A 21,973-nucleotide genomic window follows, 5' to 3' on the forward strand; every position below is an offset into this window, starting at 1 on the left:
AAAGAAAATGCAAGATGCTTGAGTATTTGATATATTCCACGAGGCACATTAACCATATAAGATGAAACGGGTGGAATTTTGAAGATATATTTAGTTTAACCCAGTATATCCAAAATGTTAACTTAACATGTACATTCTTTTCTCATGTGAGTCTTAGAATTCCTGTGTGTGTTTTGCCCTCACACCACATCTCAGTTTGGACCAACTAATATTTCAAGTGCTCTCGAGTCATATGTGGGTAGTGGCTGCAGTGTTAGCCCAGCTCTAGTGTTTGTAAAGCAGCAGGATAACACACAGGGGCTTCCTTACACACGTCTTTGTATGGCCTTTGATAAGCTAATGTTCACCAAGCATACTTCTCAAAGTCTGCTTAGGCAAGACCATTTGGGACACGCTGCATACACCCTATAGCCCTCCTAGGAAAAACTTCTTGTTGCCACTGGATTCCAAAGCCATGGCAGACAATTAACTTAGAGCCCTCGATTTTTCTCACAGTCTGCCACTTACCAGAGAGTCAACATTACAGTGGATACTTAACTTTCTTACTTTGTCTCCTTATCTAAAAAATGGAACTTTGACCAAGGACATTACAAGGCTGCTCTGATAACTAAATGAGAGCATCAGTAAAGCACCATGAGAAGCACCAAGCACACAACAGACACCTGGGAAATGTATTACATATGCATTTTCTACATATATTTATGATATTAGAAAGGACAGAGTATCTGTAATAGATTAAAAACTTATGTAAATGTTTATATGGTTTGGTTTTTTTTTTTTGGCTTTTTAGGGCTGTACCCATGGTATATGGAGCTTCCCAGGCTTGGAGTCCATTCAGAGCTGTAGCCGCTAGCCTACACCACAACCACAGCAATGCCAGATCTGAGCTGAGTTTGCGACATACACCACAGCTCATGGCAACGCTGAATCCTTAACCACTGAGTGAGGCCAGGGATCCAACCTGCATCCTCATAGGTACTAGTCAGATTTGTTTCCACTGAGTTATGATGGGAACTCATAGCTGATGACTTTTGAATGAACCCTATTACATTAGTAAAAAATAGATACAGGTATTCTTTTTCAAATGCCTTTCTATTTTAGATTATTAAAAATATTGAATATAGTTCCCTGTGTGCTATATGTAAAATAAAGAACTAGTTTGTTTTCAATCTGTGCTTAGAAGCCTTAGGTGCAAGAAATTGGCGGAGTACACATCTCAGAGAGAAGAATGGACACTTTATACTGGCTCCAAGCCTTCCTCTCTACCTTCAGCCGGGACTCTTTAACCATTAGACGTTAGATGAATTTCCTTTTGAAGAAAAATGTACATAGTTAAAAGTAATTGGTAATCTATTAATACAGGGAATTTAAGAATGGAGTAAAATGTGTGCCCAAGCCTGCAAAAAAGTTCCATTTATTAGAGATTAATTGCATTGGGAAGTAGGTTGCTATGAGAAATTGTCACATATTAACAAATACTTAAGTTTGTGAAAAAGAGAAATGTGTCATATTCTAGTGCAATTCTGCACAGTGTCCTGCACAAATTAGATACAATAATTTGCTGTTAGAATGGTTCACATTCTACAAGCTAAAGAATTGATAATTCAGTATCACTTTTTTTGAATGAATACATTTTTATTCATAGACAAGTACCATTTTCCGTATCAAAGGCCATCAGACATCTATTTTTTATTGCGATATATTAGCTTAAGGTGTATAAGACTTCATATTTGTATAGAATATTTAGTATCCATCACCATACATAGTTAAAAATAGTTTTTTCTTGTGATGAAAACTTTCAAGAGTTACTCTCTTAGTAACTTTCAAATATATAAGATAGTATTATTAACTATAGTTATCATGCTGAATTTTACATCTCCATGAATTTTACAACTACAAATCTGTACCATCTGACCACCTTCACCCATTTCCCCCACTCCAACCCACCCCTCACCCATGGCAAGGACCAGTCTGTTGTCTGTATCTTGAGCTGAGTTTTTTAAAAAGATACCATATATAAGTGGGATCATATGGTATTTGTCTTTGTGTGATTTATTTCACGTAGTATAATACCCTTAAGGCCCATCCATGTTGTTGTAAATGGCAGGATTACCTTCTTTTATTTTACTGAATAATATTCCACTGTGTGTTTATGTGATATCACACACAGACACACACACAGACACACACACACACACGATATTACATTTTCCTCATCTATCTATGCATCAGTGGATCCTTAGGTTGATTTCATATCTTGCCTATTATAAATAATGCTGCTGTGAACCTGGCACAGATATCTCTTCCACATTGTATTTTTTTCCCTCTGGATATATTCCTAGAAGTGGAATTACTGGGTCACATAATGTTCAATTTTTAATTTTTTTAGGAAAACTCCATGCTGTTTTCCATAGTGGCTACAACTATTTTCATTTCTACCAGCAGTGCTCAATAATTCCATTTTCTTCACATCCTTACCAATGCTTGTTAGTCCTTGTCTTCTTATGTAATAACCATTCTAACAGGTATGAATGATGTGATAGTTCACTGAAGTTTCGATTTGCAGTTCCCTGATGGTTAGTGATGTTGAGTGCTTTTCGTGGACCTGTTATCCATCTATATGTCTTCTTCTGTAAAAGGTCTATTCAGATCCTCTACTCATTTTAAAATCAGATTGTGTGTATTTTTTGCTAATTACATATTGGTTTTGAGAGGACATATCAGATATATGGCTTGTAAATTTTTCCCTCATTCTGTACGTTGCCTTTTCAGCTTATTTATGGTTTTATTCACTGTGCAGAGTCTTTTTTAGTTTGATGTAGTCCCACTTACCTGTTTTTGTTTTGTTAACTGTACTTTTGGTGTCGAACATAAAAAATCATCACCAAGATCTATGTCAAGTAACTTACTAAATGTTTCCAAGAGTTTTATAGTTTCAGTCTTATCAAAGTCTTTAATCCATTTGCAGTTCTTTTATATGGTGTAAGATAGTGGTCCAGTTTCATTCTTTTGCATGTAGCTCTCCAGTTTTCCAAACACCATTAATTAAAGAGATTGTCCTTTTCTCACTGTATATTCTGGAATCCTCTGTCATAAATTAATTGACCATGTATGGGTGGATTTCTTTCTGGACTCTATTCTGTTCCTCAGATCTATGTGTCTGTTTTTATGCCCATATCATACTTTTTGATTACTGTAGTTTTGTAATATAGTTTGAAATCGGGTAGCATGCCTCTAGGTTTGTTCTTCTTGCTCCAAATAGCTGTAGATAACTGAAATCTTTTGTGGTTCCATACGAAAGTTAGGATTGTTTGTTCTATTTCTGTGAAAAATGCCATTATAATTTTGATAAGGATGGTATTGAATCTGTAGATTTATTTGGGCTGTATGACTGTTTTAATAATTTTAAGTCTTGCAGTCCATGAGCATAGAATATCTTTCCGTTTATGTCTTCAATTTCTTTTCTCAATGCCTTATAGTTTTTAATGTACTACTCTTTAACCTTCTTGCTTAAAGTTTATTCCTAGATAGTTTATTCCTTTTGATACGGTTGTAAATGGGATTGTTTTCTTAATTTATCTTTCTGATAGTTTTTCATTAGTGATAGAAAGGCAATAGATTTTTGTATATTGATTGTATAGCCTGTAACTTTACTGAATTTGCTTATTGTTTGCCTATTCTAATAGGCAACAGCTTTTTTTTTTTTTCCTCTTTTTCTTTTTTAGTGCTGCACCCATGGTAAATGGAAGATCACAGTCTAGGAGTTGAATTGGAGTTGCAGCTGCCAGCCTACAGCACAGCCACAGCAATGCCAGAGCCAAACCTAGTCTGCAACTTACACCACAGCTCATGACAACACTGGATCCTTAACCCACTGAGTGGGGCCAGGGATAGAACCCACATCTTCATGAATACTAGTTGGGTTCATTACTGCTGAGCCACAATGGGAACTCCACAGTGGTTTTTAAAGTATGAAAACGTATATAGTCCTATGGGACCACAAACACAAATTCTACTGGCCATCAGAGCCAGGTGATTTGGAGACATCTTCTGGGCAGCAAAAATCGGGGCGTCAGATGAGTGTTCAAAGCCCTTTCCAGGAGATACTGGCATTCAGGAGTGAGATGGAGAGAGCATAAAGGTGATGTCCCCTGTCTTCCTTCCCCAGAGAGCACCCCAGTAGCCCCTAGATGTGTGCAATCTCAAAAGCCTGCCCCTTTGGTTGCAACTCCAGGACAAGCAAATAGACATCTTTCCCCTAAAGACTGCAGGTGTGTTTCAGTCTACTGTCTGTGCAGCTGCCTGGGGGTGGTGACCAGCTACAAACAGTCTCTCTGTTAAAGTCCCATGAAACCTGTGTATGAAAGCACCATGGACCACCATAAACAGGCATTCAAGGGGCATCCTCTGGTTGACAGCCAGAAAAACTAGGTCATCAGACATGTGTTCAAGTGCCCCTCTAGGAGATTTTCTCACCCAAAGAGGTAGCAGAGGGAGAGTGAAAAGATAGTGCCAGCCTTCCGAAGTCACTGGAGAGGATTAGCATTGGCCTTTAGCTGTGTGTTTAATTAGAAGCCTGCCCCTCAGGCTGAAGCTGTGAAGATGAGCTAATGTAACTCTTTCACAGAAAGACTGGGCACCTCAATCTCTTGTCTTTTGCTGGGCCCTGGGGATGGTAGCCTGTTAAGAACACTTTCTCTATGTGTAATTGTCCAGTGGGAACCATGAGTGTAAGCCCCACTGGCCACTAGAGCCAGGCATTCTAGAGGGGTCCCCTTGACAGTAACTGTAAAAACTGGGGCCCCAGATGAGGGTGAAAGCACCTTTCTAGGAGATGCCAGTGACCTGAAGCTAGGAGGCAGAGGGAGCCTGCTGGCCTCTGTCAGCAGAAAGTATTTCAGTGGTCCCCTAGATGTGCATTGAATTAGATGCCTGCCACTCAGCTTCATGCTTGAAGATCAGCAAATAAACCTCTTTGGCTGAAAGTCTGGGTGCTTTTCCTTTGGCTGCCTCTGCGCTGGGCCCTGGCATGGGTGAGTCTGTGTATTCCAGCCCCTTGAGTAGTGTTTCTCCATTTGCTGTAGTCTTGCGGGTCTCATAGGGATGAAACCCCTGGCTTTCAAAACTAGATGTTTTGGGTGTTAATCTCTCAGTTGCAGGCCTTAAAAGTTGGGGTGACCAATGTAGCTTGGGGTTTTGGGCTCTCCCCTGACTGTGGGTCGCCATGCTCGGATGGGTTTTATGACAAGATCGTATCTCAGTCTCTCTTCCCTGCTTCGATGTGTTGTTTTTTTCTTTTTCTCTCATTTGCCCAGTGTGCAGGAGTTGCTCATCTAGTTTGGGGTTTTTATTCAGAAGAATTAGTTCCATATGTAGCTGTAAATTCAGTCTGTCCAGGGGAGGAAGTGAGTTCAGGATCTGCCTATGTTGCCCTATGGAACTGGAACCCAGTATTATTTGATTCACTGGAAATTAAAGACAGAATTGTTTAGAAGTAGCTTTGACCTCACTCATTTTGATTTTCAAAAGTAAGGGTAAGAGCTGAAATTACTGTGACATTTTCACAGAAAATAATTAAAATTCAAGAAGGCATAAGTGAAAATTTCAGGTAATTTTCAGTCTTCTCAGTGGTATATTTTTAAGACTAGCTTTACAATAAAAATTGCAAAAATATGTCAATTAGTAGAAATTAACTGCAAAATTATAAATCTAAATTAATAATGAAAAAAGAAAATCCTAGTAAGATAGAGAATACATATTTAATGTGTTTGAGCAGGAGTAAAATTAATCTTAAGAACCCCTTCATAGACACCTCTGTTGGAAAAGGAGTTTCTTTGATTTGGATTCTTAGGTTCTCTAAAGTCCTCCTCCATTTACTGGCTTTTAGGTGAGGCACTATGCAATTCAGAAAGATACAGTACCTTCTTCTGCTAAAAGTGGCACATTATCACCTGCTAAAACAGTACTTAAAATCTGTTTTGATTTATCTTCTATGTATACTTTGCTGAATACTATGGCCTCATTTTTAATCAATTTCAATTTTTTTTTTTTTTTTGGTTAGGGATTTTTTTGTGGTTGTTTGGTTTTGGGTTTTTTTTTTTTTTTTTTTTTTTTTTTTGGCATTTTAGGGCTAACCTGTTATGTATGGAAGTTCCCAGGCTAGGATTTGAATTAGAGCAGCATCTGCCACCAGATCTAAACCATGTCTGCAACCTATACCACAGCTCATGGCAACACTGATCCTTAACCCACTTAATAAGTCTAGGGATCGATCCCACATCCTCACAGATATTAGTTGGGTCCATAACCTACTGAACCACAACAGGAAGGCCAATTTTAATGTATTCTTAATTGAAATAACTATCCCTTGGCAACAATAGTGTTTCCACTCAGTTTATTGGTATGGAGACCCAAAAAGATAGCCAGTAAATCAAAGAAGTTGGAAATAACTGACCTCATATATGATACTTGAGATTTATAACATGGTATGACTGTCCCAGTTCAGGCCTCCTCAGCCCTGGCCTGCATAATTCCTTCTTGTGCATATTTGGGTTTTTCTGGACTTGATGAAATGCATTTCATAACTTTTAAAGTAACTAAAAATTCCAAGTAAATAATAGAACACATCACAACAGACACCAAGTCAAGCAGTTGTTGGTTAAGGGAAAAATGCCCAGGAAACAGGCCAATGAAATTGTGAAATATGACTCCTGATATAAAGGCATTTTAATTATTAAGCTAGGGTTTTCAAAAGTAACTGCAAGAGAAAATTTCCCAAACTTTAAAATGACATAAATTTCTCTTTTAGTTGCATTAAATAAGTAATGCAATAAATGACATAAATAAATCATTAATGATAAAAACTTTTCTGATTAATCACTATTTTTTCAGATGATAAAAAATAGGCTAAGAAAAATTAAATAACTTGCCCAAGTTTACCAGATTAATAGGGGTAGATTCAAGACTGGAACTCAGACTAAATGCCAGTGCTTAGGCCACCCCTGGCCCTCCCCCTACACCTACTTTCTATTTCTATCTAAATTAACACACTAAGCAATGATGATGCTATTATCTGTAATATAGATTAAATTATTAATTCCTTTCCAAAAGGTACTGTGGGTGGTTCTGTAGACATTAAATGATGTAAAAAAAATCTGCTTGTCCCCTTAAGTACTTTCAAATTTAATGTATCTTAACATGACATTATTTTGTTCTTTTTTATGGCTGAGTAGTATTCCATTGTCTCACTTCTTCTTAATCCATTCATTAGTTGATGGATAGTTAGGTTGTTTCCATGTCTTGGCTATAGTGAATAGAGCTGCAATGAATATAGAGGTGTATAAATGTTTTTCAATGAAAGTTTTGTCTAGATTCATGCCCAGGAATGGGATTGCTGGATCATATGGTAGTTCTATATTTAGTTTTCTGAGGTACCTCCATACTGTTTTCCATAGTAGTTGTACCAATTTACATTCACACCAACAGTGTAGGAGGGTTCCCTTTTCTCCACACCCTCTCCAGCATTTGTTATTTGTAGATTTACTAATGGCCATTCTGATCAGTGTGAGGCTGTATCTCATTGTAGTTTTTATTTGCATTTCTCTAATAATTAGTGATGTTGAACATTTTTTTTCCATGTGCTTTTTGGCCTTCTGTATGTCTTCTTTGGAGAAATGTCTATTCAGGTATTCTGCCCATTTTTCAGTTGGGTGGTTTGTTTTCTGCTGTTGAGTCATATGAGTTGTTCATATATTTTGGAGATTAAGCCATTGTCAGTTGTCATCATTTGAAACTGTTTTCTCCCATTCCATATGTTATCTTTTTTCATGGTTGCCTTTGCCACGCAAGAGCTTGTAAGTTTGATTAGATCCCATTGGTTTATTTATTTATTTATTTATTTATTTTCTATTGCTTTGGGAGACTGACCTAAGAAAATGTTTGTACTGTTGATGTCAGAGTATTCTGCTTATGTTCTCTTATACAAGTTTTATGGTGTCTTATGTTTAAATCTTTAAGCCATTTTGAGTTTTTGTTTGTGCGTGGTGTGAGGGTGTGTTCTAGTTTCACTGATTGACATGCAGCTGTTCAGTTTTCCCAGCACCATTTGGTGAAAAGACTGCCTTTTTCCCATTTTATATTCTTGCCTCCTTTGTCAAAGATTAATTGACCATAAGTGTCTGTGTGTATTTCTGGGTTCTCTATTTCTGTTCCATTGGTCTATATATCTGTTTTGGTACTAGTACCACACTGTCTTGATGACCGTAGCTTTGTAATATTGCCTGAAGTCTTGGAGAGTTATGCCTCCTGCTTGATTTTTGTTCCTCCAGATTGCTTTGGCAATTCTGGATCTTTTACAGTTCCATATAGATTTTTGGATTGCTTGTTCTATTTCTGTGAAAAATGTCATGGGTAATTTGATAGGGATTGCATTGAATCCATAGATCACTTTGGGTAGTATGGCCATTTTTATGATACTATTCTTCTAACCAGGAGCATTGAATATCTTTCAATTTATTTGAAGCCTCTTTGATTTCCTTGATTAATGTTTCATAGTTCTCAGCATGTAAGTATTTCACCTCCTTAGCCAGGTTTATTCCTAGGTATTTAATTTTTTTGGGGTGGGTGCAATTTTAAAAGGTATTGTATTTTTGTATTCCTTCTCTAATATTTCATTGTTATACAGAAATGCAACTGATTTCAGAATGTTAATCTTGTATCTGCTACTTTGCTGAATTCATTGATCAGTTCGAGTAGTTTTTGTGTGAAGTCCTTAGGGTTTTCTCTGTATAGTATCATGTCATCTACATAGAGTGACAATTTTACATCTTCTCTTACAATTTGAATACCTTTTATTTCTTTGACTGCTGTGGCTAGGACTTCCCATACTATGTTGAATGAAAATGAGAGTGGGCGTCCTTGTCTTGTTCCGGGTTTTAATGAGAATGAATTAGAGACTCTCATACTAAGTGAAGTCAGAAAGAGAAAGACAAATACCGTATGATATCACATATGTGGAATCTAATATATGGCACAAATGAACCTATCTAAAGAAACAAACTCATGGACATGAAGAAGAGACTTGTGGTTGCCAAGGGGGAGGGGGAGGGATGGAGATGGACTGGAAGTTTAGGGTTAGGAGATGCAAACTATTACATTTGGATTGGATAAGCAATGAGATCCTGCTGTATAGCACAGGGGCACTATATCTAATCACTTGTGATAGAGCATGGAGGATAATGTATAAAACTAAGTCACATTGCTATATAGCAGAGATTGACAATATTGTAAATAAACAAAAAATGTTAAAAAGATAACATGAATATCTTTGAAACAAGATAGAGTATCAATGTATTTTTAAAATGTTTATGTATTTTTATTGAGCTATGTTTGACATATAACATATATTAGTTCATTAGTACAACATAATAATTGTATATTTGTATGTATGGTAAAATGGTCACCACAATAAATCTAGGTAACATTTATCATACATAGTTGCATTTTTTTTATTATGACAAGAACTTTTAAAATTTACTCCAAACATGCCATAGAGTGTTACTAACTATAGTCACCATGCTATTATATCCTCATGACTTATTTTATAGCTACAAGTTTGCATCTTTCGACTCTCTTTACCCATTTTGCCCACCTTCACACACCACCTCTGGCAACCACCAATGTTTTTTGTGTCCATCAGCTGAACTATTTTTTCAGATTCCACACATATGATATCACGTATTTGTCTTTCTCTGACTGACTTACTTAGCATAATGTGCTCCTTAAGGTCCATCCATGTTCTTGAAAGTGGCAAGATTTCATTTGTTTTATGGATAATTCCTCTGTGTATATCACATTTTGTTTGTCCATTTCCAACCCACGGACACTCAGGTTGTTTCCATATCTTGGGTATTTTAAATAATGCTGCCATGAACATGAGGATTCATGTCTTTTTGAGTCAGTTTTCACATTCTTTGGATAAATATCCCAAAGTAGAATTGCTGAATCATATCATAGCTCTGTATTTAGTAGGAAACTTGGTCCTATTTTCTATAGTGACTCCCAATTTACATTCCCCACCAACAAGGCACAAGGGTTCCTGTTCACCACATCCTTACCAATACATTCTTATCTTTTTGGTAATAGCCATTTAAATAGGTGTGAGGTGGTGGGTAGCTCATTGTGGTTTTGGTATTTCTCTAAGATTTAGTGATGTTAAGCAACTTATTATGGACCTACTGTCCACCTGTATATGTCTCTTTTGGAAAAATGTCATGTTACCAGGCTCTTTTAAAATCAGATTGTGGGGGCTTTATTGCTACTGAATTGTGTATTTTGGGATATTAACTATCTCCTTATAAGATATATGATTTGCCATTTTTTTAAAGTCCTATTCCACAGGCTGCCTTTTCATTGATGGATTCCTTTGCTGTGCAGAAGCAGCTTTTGAGTTTGATGTACTCCCACTTAGTTTTTGCTTTTGTTGCCTTTGATTTTGGTATCAAATCTAAAAAATTATCACCAAGATCAATGTCTAGGAGCTTACTGCCTATGTTTTCTTCTCAGAGTTTTATGGTTTCAGGCTTTATATTCAAGCCATTAATCCATCTTGGCTGGATTTTTGTGTGGTATATGCTAGTGGTCCAGTTTCATTCTTTTGCATGTGGTTGTCCAGTTTTCCCAATACCATTTATTAAAGAGACTGTCCCTTCCTCATTGCGTATTCTCGGCTCCTTTGTCATAAATTAATTGACCAGATATGCCTAGTTTATCTTTGGGCTCTATGTTCTGTTTCTCAGATCTGTGTGTCTATTTTGATGTTAATACCACAATAATTTACTATAGTTTCCTAATATAGTTTGAAATAATGCAGCATGAGGCTTCCAGCTTTGTTCTATCTTACGTGTTTTTAATCTAAATATTATGATTCATATAAACTCAGAGGTGAATGAGGATAATTAAAAGACATACATTTTCTGGAAATAAGGTAGCATTCTTCAGAGTTCTGAAGTAAGGAATCATAGGTTTGATACCGTGATAGTGCTTATTAACCTCTCTGAGCCTTTCTCGCTCTAAATCAGTTACTGTTGGCAATTAGCAAGAACATATATGCATGACAGGATTTTTTTTTCCAGTAAAAGACTGAACATGAATGAATTAGATGAAGCAGAAAAGGTTTTTTGTTTTTGACTGAAAAACTCTCCACTGAGAGATTCAATGAATGATGGTAGAATAACAAAATCAGAGGGTGAGGACTAGTTTACAGGGAAAATGATGATGAATTTGGTTGGGGTATACTGAGTTGAAACAGGCAATCAATTCTCAGAAGGGGATATCAAGCAGACAGATTCCCAATGTGGCAGCACACCTCATGAGAAAACTTGGGGCAGAAAAAACTCAAGCTTCTGAAGTAGGTGAAACTGCAAAATGATAGCACAAATAAAGAAGAAATGAATATACTATAGACTGATATTTAAATGCTAATGCAAAACATGTATTTAGCCAATAGGTTTGTAAAATTTTAAAAATTCAAATTTATTAAGTTTTATTAGTAACACAATTACACAGAATAAATTTCAGGAATTCATCAATGATGTCACCAATGTGTGCTTCTTTGTGGCTTTTTAAACCACTACTTCTCATGATTCAAATTTACTAATAGGAGAGTTGAATTTCATACATAGCTTCATAATATGAATATAACAGGTCTTCCATCCATAAAATTAATGAAAACATATCTTTCATGAAAGGCACATAAAGAATCTAAACTAATACACTTAAAGGATTTTGGTAACTTTGAATTTCTTTATATTACAAAGGAGAAAAACAAATCCCCAAAATGAAACAGGTGTGAATGTAGTTTCTGGTTACACACACACATAAACACACACAGACACATGCACACACAACAGACAGACTTCAACAAAACGATAGCACACAACTAAATTTAGAAACTACTTACCCACAAAGGTTACTGAAAGACTAACCTTTTCAAGATGAGTTTCAAAAAGAAAAGAGAAGTAGGGTATGGAATGCTATTCATTTTGCTATAATGAGGTCACAGAGATACACCATGAATGAATAAAACAAAAATGACTATAAAGTTCAGTATCTAGCTGATGTGTAACACTTATTTGAGCATACAACCACTGACTTAAATTAAATGCTATTACTCATTTTCTAAGTGTAATTGCCCATTTCATTCTCAGAAATAACAGCGCAATTTAAAAAGAAATGATAAACTCAAGCGAGTGGAAGAAATTTGAATAATCTAATGGAAAAAAGTAATTTTAATATAGCATGATAATTAAATTTCAAATTAGTTACAAATGTGAGTTTAAAGCTTGCATTGTATCAGCAGCAGAATATTCAAAGATCTTTCTTGTTATCTTCCAAGCAAGGAGCTATCATGTATGGTAGGTACGAGGGATTTCCCAAAGGAAATACACAAATGAATGTCTCAAAATTCATTATGCTAACTTATTTTTTACCCACAAAAATGCTCTCACATCCACCTAAACTTAGTTATAAATAAAACTGTAGTTATTTAAAGTGTATAAAAATTAATCTAGCATTACCTTTAAGGCAATGCATGAATACATCCAAATATTAAAATTCAAAGTGAAAACAAACCAACTGAATAAAAATTGTTTTTAAGTCTAAGATAGTGTACTATCTTCAAAAACCTGAAATTTTACAGTTTTCAAACCAAATCTATTAGCATGCACTCTTCAAAGAAAAACTGAAATGCATACAATGTTTAACTGATCCAAAGGCAGGTATAGTCATCCTCTTCAAGAACATTTCAATAAAACACATTAAATTTAAAGAACAAATCATGTTATTAAAATAGTTTGTGCAGTGTTTGTACAAATAACATTTTTATGATCATTGGTATACATATAATCAAGACAAAGGCTTCAATGTGTCCTACTATTTAATTACTGTACTTAAAAATTTACAGGACATGAACATAAATAAAAAGCTGTTTAAAACTGGCAAACATGATAATAGTCTGTCACTGAGTACAAAGTACTTTAATATTTGTTATTTCCAAAGCCATCACGCTAAAATTCTAAGTTGCCGCTCTTACTACCTAAAAGTAATGTGGAAAATTAAAGTCATAAATACATGTATACATACATTTTCATATTTACACTTACGTAGAAGTCATCCATATACTAGAGCCCAGCTTTAACACTGCCCTTCGTTTCACACTGCAGGACCACCTCTCACATTTAAAAAAGGTCCTTACATTACTTTCAGTTAAAAACAAATAAAAACAAAAACACAACAACTTTGGTCAGGTCCCAGATGCATCTGTCATATATTCTGTGTTGGTGCAAGACTCTAGTCTAGAGAGATCCATATATAAGTACTCATTTGGTTTGAAAATGCATTTTACCATTAACTGCAAAACTCAGAAGAGACCACAATCTTTAAGATTATTTTTTATGATGACATCTGTTACAGCATCAAAGACAAACTGCACATTCTTGGTATCCGTGGCACATGTGAAGTGGGTATATATTTCCTTGGTGTCTTTTCTTTTATTGAGGTCTTCAAACTGACATTGAATATATGCAGCTGCCTCTTCATATGTGTTTGAGCCTGAGATGGGAAAAGGAAAGAAACATAAGGTAAAAATTTAAGATGAATATACAGCTAAGTAACACACACCTTAAAATACTAGAATCAGTTTCATATGTATCAAATATGTGGATTCAATTAATCATCTTATCAAGAACAGGATAAATGATTTAAGTGAAATGTACCCAATGTTAATCACCCTTTAATAAGTTAGCCTTAAAAAAAGCCCCAAAACCAAAAACAGGGTATTCCACGTCCCCCATGACCTTTGCTCCTGCCTTAATCTTGAACTGTTGGATCCTCTTTTTTTTTTCTTATCCTTTTTACTCTATGTCCCAACACTGAACCACTCAGTTTCCTGGTGGTGGCATGCTATCTCACTTTTAGCCTTAGTGGCTGATCAAGAAATGCTAGCCTGGAGTTCCCATCATGGCGCAGTGGTTAATGAATCCCACTAGAAAGCATGAGGTTGTGGGTTCGATCCCTGGCCTGGCTCAGTGGGTTAAGGATCCGGCGTTGCCGTGAGCTGTGGTGTAGGTCGCAGACATGGCTCGGATCCAGCATTGCTGTGGCTCTGGTGTAGGCCAGCGGCTGCAGCTCCAATTAGACCCCTAGCCTGGGAACCTCCATATGCTGCAGGAGCAGCCAAAGAAATGGCAAAAAGACCTGAGTGGGGGATATATTACCATTTTAACTTTTCTAAACTTAGTGTTTCCTACTTGTCCTCAGTGAGTATATAATTTATAGATGTACATATATATATATATATATATATACTTCATTGAAAAAAAACCTGTTAATTCTTTTGCAGTCATAACACAGTTATGTGCCTGGTTTTCAAGGTCCTATGTTACCCAGTCTGCTTTGTATGACCATTCTGAGGCCCTCTGTTCTATAGCTGAGGCTCACTCCCTGTCAGGAGGGTGGCCCCATAATTAACTGCCACCTATATTCCTAAAGTGCTCACTCCCTGCCCCTTTGCTTCACCAATTGTTTTCATGTCTTGGCTACTGTAAGGAATGATGCAATGAACAGAGAGGTGCATTCATTTTCTGGAAAGTATTTTTCTTGTCTTCAAATAAATACCCAGAATGAGACTGCTGGATCGTATGGTAGTTCTATTTTTTAGTTTTTTGGAGGAATCTCCTTATTGTTTTCCATAGTGGCTGCACCAATTTTCATTCGCAGCAACAGTGTATAAGGGTTTCAATTTCTCTAAATCTTCATCAACTTTCATTTTTTTCACTGCAATAACAGCCTTCTAACAGGTGTGAGGTGACTGCTCACTAAGATTCTGATTTGCATTTTGCTAATGATTAGTGATGTTGAGCATCTTTTTATGGACATGTTGGCCACCTGTATATCTTTGGAAAAATGTCTACTTAGGTCCTCTGTCCATTTTACAAGTCAGATTGTGAGGTTTTGTTACTGAGTTGCATGGGTTCTTTGTACAGTTGGCCCTCTGTGTCTGTAGATCTGAACAAGCAAATACAAAGGACCAACTGTACTAAGGGACTTGAGCATCCACAGATTCTGGTACCTATGGCAGGTGCTGGAACCAATCATTCAAAGATTCAAAGGGATGCCATTGTATTTTGGATATTAAACCCGAATCAGATAAATGTTTTGCAAATATTTTCTCCCATTCCCTAGACTGCATTTTTATTTTGTTGATGGCTTCCTTTGCTGTGCAAAAGCTTTTGGTTTAATGATGTAGTCCCACTTGTCTATTTTTGCTTTTGTCGTCTTTGCTTTTGGTGTCAGATCTAAAAAAAAATCACAGTCAAGACCAATGTCAAGGAACTTACTACCTGTGTTTTCTTCTAGGGGTTTTACAGTCTCAGGTCTTACATTCAAGTCTTTAATCCATTTGGGTTACACTTCCAAAGTACATACATATACTTCCTGTATGGTGGAAGAAACAGTCTAGTTTCATTCTTTTGTATGTGGCTATCCAGTTTTCTTAACGCCATTTATTGAAGAGACTGTTCTTTCCCCACTGTAGAGTCTTGAATCCTGCCATAAATTACTAGATCATGTATGCTTGGGTTTAGTTCTCTATTCTCTTCCTCAGATTTATATGTCTGTTTTTTATGCTAATGCCACATGGTTTTGATTACTACAGTCATGTAATATAGTTGGAAATCAGGGAGCAAGGTACCTCCAGCTTTGTTATTCTTTCTCAAGATTGCTTTAACTTTTGGAGTCTTTTGGTGATACATAAAAGTTTTAAGATTTTTTTATTCTCTGTGAAAAAGGCCACTGGATGCCGAATGCATTGACTTTGTCAGACAACTGTAGGTAGTAGGGACTATTTTAACAATATTCTTCCAATCTATGGGCATGGAATATCTTCTCATTTATTTGTGTCTTCTTCAATTTCTTTCATCTATGTTTCATCCTTGGTTAAATTTATTCCTAGAAATACTGCTCTTTTAAAGCAACTGTAAGTTGGACAGTTTCCTTACTTTCTTTCTTGTAGCTGATTACTACTCTATCACTATGCAGAAACACAAGAGATTTTGTATCCTGCAATTTTTCTAAATTGATTAAGTTTTAATAGTTTTTTGGTGGAGTCGTTAAGATTTTCTATATATAATATCCTGTCTCCTGCAAATAGAGATAGATTTACTTCTTTATTTCTGATCTGGGTGCCTTTTCTTTCTTTTTCTTGCCTAACTGCTGTGGTAGAACTTGTAATACTATATGGAATGAAAGCGGTGAGAGCAGGCAACCTTGTCTTATTCCCTATTTCAGAGGAAAAGCTTTCAGCTTTTCAATCCTGAGTGTGATGTTAGCTGTAGGCTTGTCATCTATGGTTTTTATTATATTGAGGCACATTCCCTCTGTATCCATTCTGTTGGTTTTTTATAATACAAAGCTATCAAATCTGTCAATGCTTTTTTTTTGCATCTATTGGGATGATCATATGATTTTTATCCTTCATTTTGTTCAGGTGTATCACATTAACTGATATGCAGATACTGAACTGTCCTTGCACCCTGGGAATAACTCTCACTTGGTTGAGTTGTATGATCCTTTCAATATATTGCAGAATTCAGTTTGTTAATATTTTGTTCAAGATTCTTGTATTTATGTTTATCAAGGATATTGGCCTATACTTTTCTTCTCTTTGGGCATCCTTGCCTGGTTTTGGTAACAGGGTGATGCTGGCCTGGTAAAATAAGTTTGGAAGTGTTCTCGCCATTTCCATGTTTTGAAAGAGTTTGAGGACTGGTAATAATTCTTCTGTTAAGTAGAATTCATCAGTAAAGCCATCTGGTTATGAAACTTTTGTTTGTTGGGAGGCTTTTGATTACCGATTCAATCTTCTTACTAGTAATAGAAAATAGAAGATTTTCTATTGCTTCATGATTCTAGCTTCGTAGGTTATGTCTCTTGGAATTTTTCCATTTTTTTCTAGGTTGTCAAAATAAGTTTAGATTTTATCTCTCTTAACTTGCTAGCAGACAACCATATTCTTTACAAATCAAATTTTAGTTTAGCTTATTAAATCATAATAAGGTTGGTGGTCTGAAATTCTAAAGCAATAAACAGTGTCTTGTTGACTCACAGAAGCTAATGCAACCTCTAACTTAAAAATATGTCTTGGGAAAAGAGCTGGCACTGGATGCATGGCTCGATTTGCTGTGTATATTCTGGGTGACCAGTTATATTACTGAATCCCCAGAGCTGCGAGATACATGAATGAACTAGTAAGTACGTTCCTCAAGAATATACCTTTTTTTAAGTTTTGGAAAAGAATGACTAGGGAGAGGGGTGGTGGTGGAATACGACAGATATCTTCTAACATGATAGAACTGTTTTGAATAAAGGCTAAGCATAGATGATAACCTGGTTCAAGACTAGAGAATATGGGAGGTGTTGTGATATATTTCAAAGGGAGATAAGGGAGATTTGAAGGGAAAAGTGAGTTAGTTTGAGTTTCAGATGTTAAAATATATACAGATGTTCAACAAGCATTTGGAAATGGAAGCTGGAGTCTCGGCAGAGAAAAGTTGAACAGACCTTCATATGGTGAGAATAAAGATGATCATGAAAGAACAGAGTGCTGAAAGATTATAATACTGCAGGTGGAATCTGGTGAAATCCCAACGTATAGAAAAAAAAAAAAAAAAAGCAGGAGAAGGTAGGAGCAGAGAGGTAGGAGAGAAACCAAGTGAGTAGCTGGGAGGCTATACTGGGTTCTTCTAAAGAAAACAGTACCAACAGGAATTGAGTTGAGGTTGTAGCAAGAGGTGCTTGCATTAATATTTGGGGCATGCAATGAAGATTTTAAATTACAGTCAACACTGAGAGTGTGAAAGAATTATGTAATAGTCTCTTTGCTCAAAGATTCTGAGATCAGTGATTCTTATTAACTTGGCAACATAAGAAAAAAAAAAAACTTGAACACACTGTATACCTGGCAAAAAAAAAAAAAAAAGAAAGAAAGGTAATAAATGAGTATATTCTTGGTTGCTCTAAAATCCCTGTAGGTATGTAATATGTGTGGGTTCATTTGGGTCTTCTGGTAATAGTCACACAAAATGTCTCCTTTACAGTAGAAAATGACAAAAATGAAATCAAAGACAGATTAAAGCAAAGGCAAAACGGAGTCACCTTGATCATGGGTAACTGCACTCTTGGAATCAGAACTATAAATAATTTTATTCCTAATAAAACACTAAAAATATTTGTGAATAAGGTGACTATGATCCTATGACTTTCAAAAAGAAAACAGTACTTTTAAAATACGCATCTCTGTGAGATTATTTTGAATTGAAGTATAACTCCTTTGCAGTACACAAAAAGGGCTCTCGTAATGAGTAATGTGATTATATGTCTGATTTATCAAAGAACCCTCCCCCTTTGGCTCCAGTGAGAATATAATTAAATGTATTCTGGTTGTTAATATTCTGGATGCAGGAGTGTGACAGATGTAGGTCTGGATTTGGACCACGTTGCTTCATCAAGCCCAGTGCTCTTACCTATGTAAGGGGGGACAGAAGAGCACTGTTTGAACAGTGCCTAGGAGAAGGCAGCAAATACTCACTGCAAAGTTTACTCAGTACAAAATAAACTAAAAGTTTCCATAATGAAATAAATTCTTGAAACGTTTTTGGGGAACATTTAGGATGGAGTGAGGGTCAGTAACTTGCACCAATTCGCTAAATTAACCAGACTTTTGAGAATGCTTAGATTTAGAGATCAAATGATTGTCAATTTTTTTTTTCCCCCCTTAGGGCAGAGTGCTTTCTTCATTAAAATTAAATAAAACCTTACTCAAAACCCAGTATGTAAAAGAGGTGAAAGCTAAGTTACTCTGCCTTAACAAGGGAGAAGTTGCCTGTGTTGGAGGGAGAATAAATCTCTGTTCCCTGCACCCACTTTCAATAGCAGCCAGAGAAGTGTTCCAAGGAACTAAAGTAAACCAGTGTTTGAGCCCATTGTCTGATTTCACAGATGGAGTACTGAGACGTAGGGAAATTAACTTCCTTGTTCAAGATCAAAGAGCTAATTATGGAAAAACCAGGAATGCCTCTCGGGTCTTTTCTCACCACAGACCATTTTTCCACAGTCATAAAATTAAAGCAATAGTCTCCTTTCCAAAGTCTATATTTTCTTTGAAATCTTTCCTGACTCCTCTGAGTAGTTAGCTAACCCATGGAGTCCTTTCTCATTTTCCACCTTACAATGACTGTTCATGTTCCTTTATAGTCATGTGCTGCACTGCTATTGTATACTTGCTTGTTTAGAAGTACATCCGTCTTTGAGATAAGATGTGTCTCTGCTGACTGACTAATTTATTGTGCATCAGACAACACCTGACAAAAGATCTGTCACCTGGATGGATAAATCAATACCTTAAGTTTACGAAGACTGGGAGTCACCATAGGAAATTACCTAACAGCTTTTCCATAAAAAGAGTATGTTATTTTCAATCATCTCATCAAGAATTACTTGTGCTTGAATGCAGTTTGATAAATCATTTATCTTAAAAGCAAGAATTAATAAGCCAAGAGATTCAAATCAACAACCGAAATCTTGCCTTAGAGGAACTTTCACTTAGAAATATATGGGATGACAAGTTAACAATAAGAAGTAAAATACCTGCATATTCTGGATAGCATATAGTGAGAGGGCTTTTTTTGATTTTTTCTTCAAAGAGATCCTTCTTGTTTAGAAAAAGTATAATGGATGTGTCTGTAAACCATTTGTTGTTACATATGCTGTCGAACAACTTCATGCTTTCATGCATTCGGTTCTATAACAGAAAAGAATACAGCCAATGTATCGTAACAGCAAGGATTTTGAGATATCTTACTTAAAAAAAGGAGTGGTAATGAAAAAGAGCTTAGTCAGCTGGAAAATATTTGGTTGCACAAAGGGCATGGATATATTTTATAGTGCCAGAATGACAGCAGTGAACATGTGCACACCTACTGCACAATAATAGCATATGCCTTACTTCAAAAATAAGAAATTGATGAGCTTCCCCCACCCCAGTCTGTACTAAATTTAAAATGGCAAGAGTTTAAATTTTCTATGTAAAAATATTTCCCCCAGATTAATGGTACATTGAAACACACCTGAAAATTACATGATGGTAGTAGCAAAGATAGAGACCAAGGATTACAGAAGTAATAAGAAAAATATGCCTTGGACTCTAATGGAACTAACTTTTTCTTCCAGTATGTATGTAGGTACCAGAAATGCCTAGTTAAGCATATAGGGTTGAGGTGAGAGTAACTACTTTCCTTTTTTTCAGGATCCATCTGTGCTTCTTCGCATACTAAAAGGGAAATAGACTAAACAGAAATGTTAGAGAGAGAGCCTAAACTTTCAAATAGTTCAGGCATTAGCAAGAATTCCTCAGGAATGTTTTCTCAGAAAAATTCTTGGCACCATCTCCATCTCTTCATATGCCACCATACTCAACGTCTACAAGTGATCTCAATCTCTACTTGCCATTTCTTCATCTTCGGCCAGAACCAGGTCATAGTCACTCAGCGCCACACAGAAGATGATGGCCGTCACTCCTTCAAAGCAGTGAATCCATTTCTTCCGCTCAGATCTCTGTCCTCCCACATCAAACATTCTGGAAGAGGAAAAATCGTGAGTTTGACATCACACTGCATGTTCAGCAGCTCTGCGAGTTCTAGAAAATCAACAAAAAAAGCTCCAAATTGCCTAGGGAAATGTGAGATAGAAGGAAGGAAGGAGAGAAGGACTTTATGGGAGGAAAATAATGTCACAAATTGATTTTCACAAAGAAAAAAAAAGCCTGCTGGTTTTTAAAATTTTTGGTTGAAGGGGAAGTATCTCACAACAAAACAAAAAGCCCAAAATACTCTAAAAAAGCAACACATTCTTAACATGAGAATACTTTAGAACAGAAGATTAAATAAATACAAATGAAAGGGCTTGCATATGTGTAAACCCTGAGAAGCAGCTAGAGATTTCAGAATAGAGTATATTCCATTTGCCCAAATCAGGAAACTTGAGAGGCAGAGAACATGGTCCCTTCTTCCCACTACAAGATGTTGTTTTCTCTCAGAAGCAACCAGTAGGACTTTTACATAAAGGATAAACCATTCCAGGTAAGAAAAGCTGAGTAAGCAAGTCATATTTAGACAGAGACAAACAGACCACTTAAATTAAAAAGTAAAAAAACCATGGTATAGAAAAAAAAAGGGGGGGGGATAAAATGAGATAAAATGGGTGGCCTACTGAATAGGCTGAAAATTAGGAGTGAAAAAACTCAATTTTTACATGGTATACAATGGTAGACCACTGTAGGTTACTACATAGGATAGTAACATGATTAAACACCGTAAAGGCAATGATTTCTTTCCTGTTTTTCTTCTAAGAGTTTATTAAGTTAGGCAAAAGTTGAAATTCACATAGATTACATTATGCAACCTAGAAATAACCACTTACATAATGGAAACACTATACAAAATGGTGCATTTTTAAAAGGTTCCATTTATCTAGATAGTGCACTAATTAAAACAGTCCCTATTTAATTCTCAGGCAAAAAGAATTTTCCCTATAGAATAGTATTGGCCTATAAACCAAATCTGATTACATCAAATTTGTACCCAGTACAAAATTAACTAGTATTGTTACTTTTATCATCAATTAAAGCATCTTCTTTCTATTCGTTTAGCTAGTAAATTGTTCATTAAGTTTAAGTATGCCATGTAACAAAATGATTCTACAACATACTAAATTAAAATGGGTAAGACATAAAAAGGACAGCTTTGGTAATAACAATCAAACAAAAACAAAATAAAAGAAATTAAAATGATTACCCATTTGTTAACAAAACTGCCAAGGAACACAATTTGCAAATAATTTTACCAAAAAGATAATATATTCT

General features: G+C 35.9%; 1 protein-coding gene across 1 annotated transcript in view; it reads right to left on the reverse strand.

Moving 5' to 3' along the window:
- The window catches only part of GNAI1 (G protein subunit alpha i1), an 84,397-nt gene continuing 73,931 nt past the window's right edge, over positions 11,508-21,973 (reverse strand). The window contains exons 6-8 of the mRNA XM_021063494.1: positions 20,560-20,689; positions 19,702-19,855; positions 11,508-13,608 (exon numbers count right to left, since the gene is read on the reverse strand). Coding sequence (XP_020919153.1) covers positions 13,418-13,608; positions 19,702-19,855; positions 20,560-20,689 — 475 coding nt within the window. The 3' untranslated portion in view covers positions 11,508-13,417. The remainder of the gene's footprint in view (positions 13,609-19,701; positions 19,856-20,559; positions 20,690-21,973) is intronic.

This window comes from Sus scrofa, chromosome 9, assembly GCF_000003025.6.
Source record: "Sus scrofa isolate TJ Tabasco breed Duroc chromosome 9, Sscrofa11.1, whole genome shotgun sequence".
NCBI lineage: Eukaryota > Metazoa > Chordata > Mammalia > Artiodactyla > Suidae > Sus > Sus scrofa.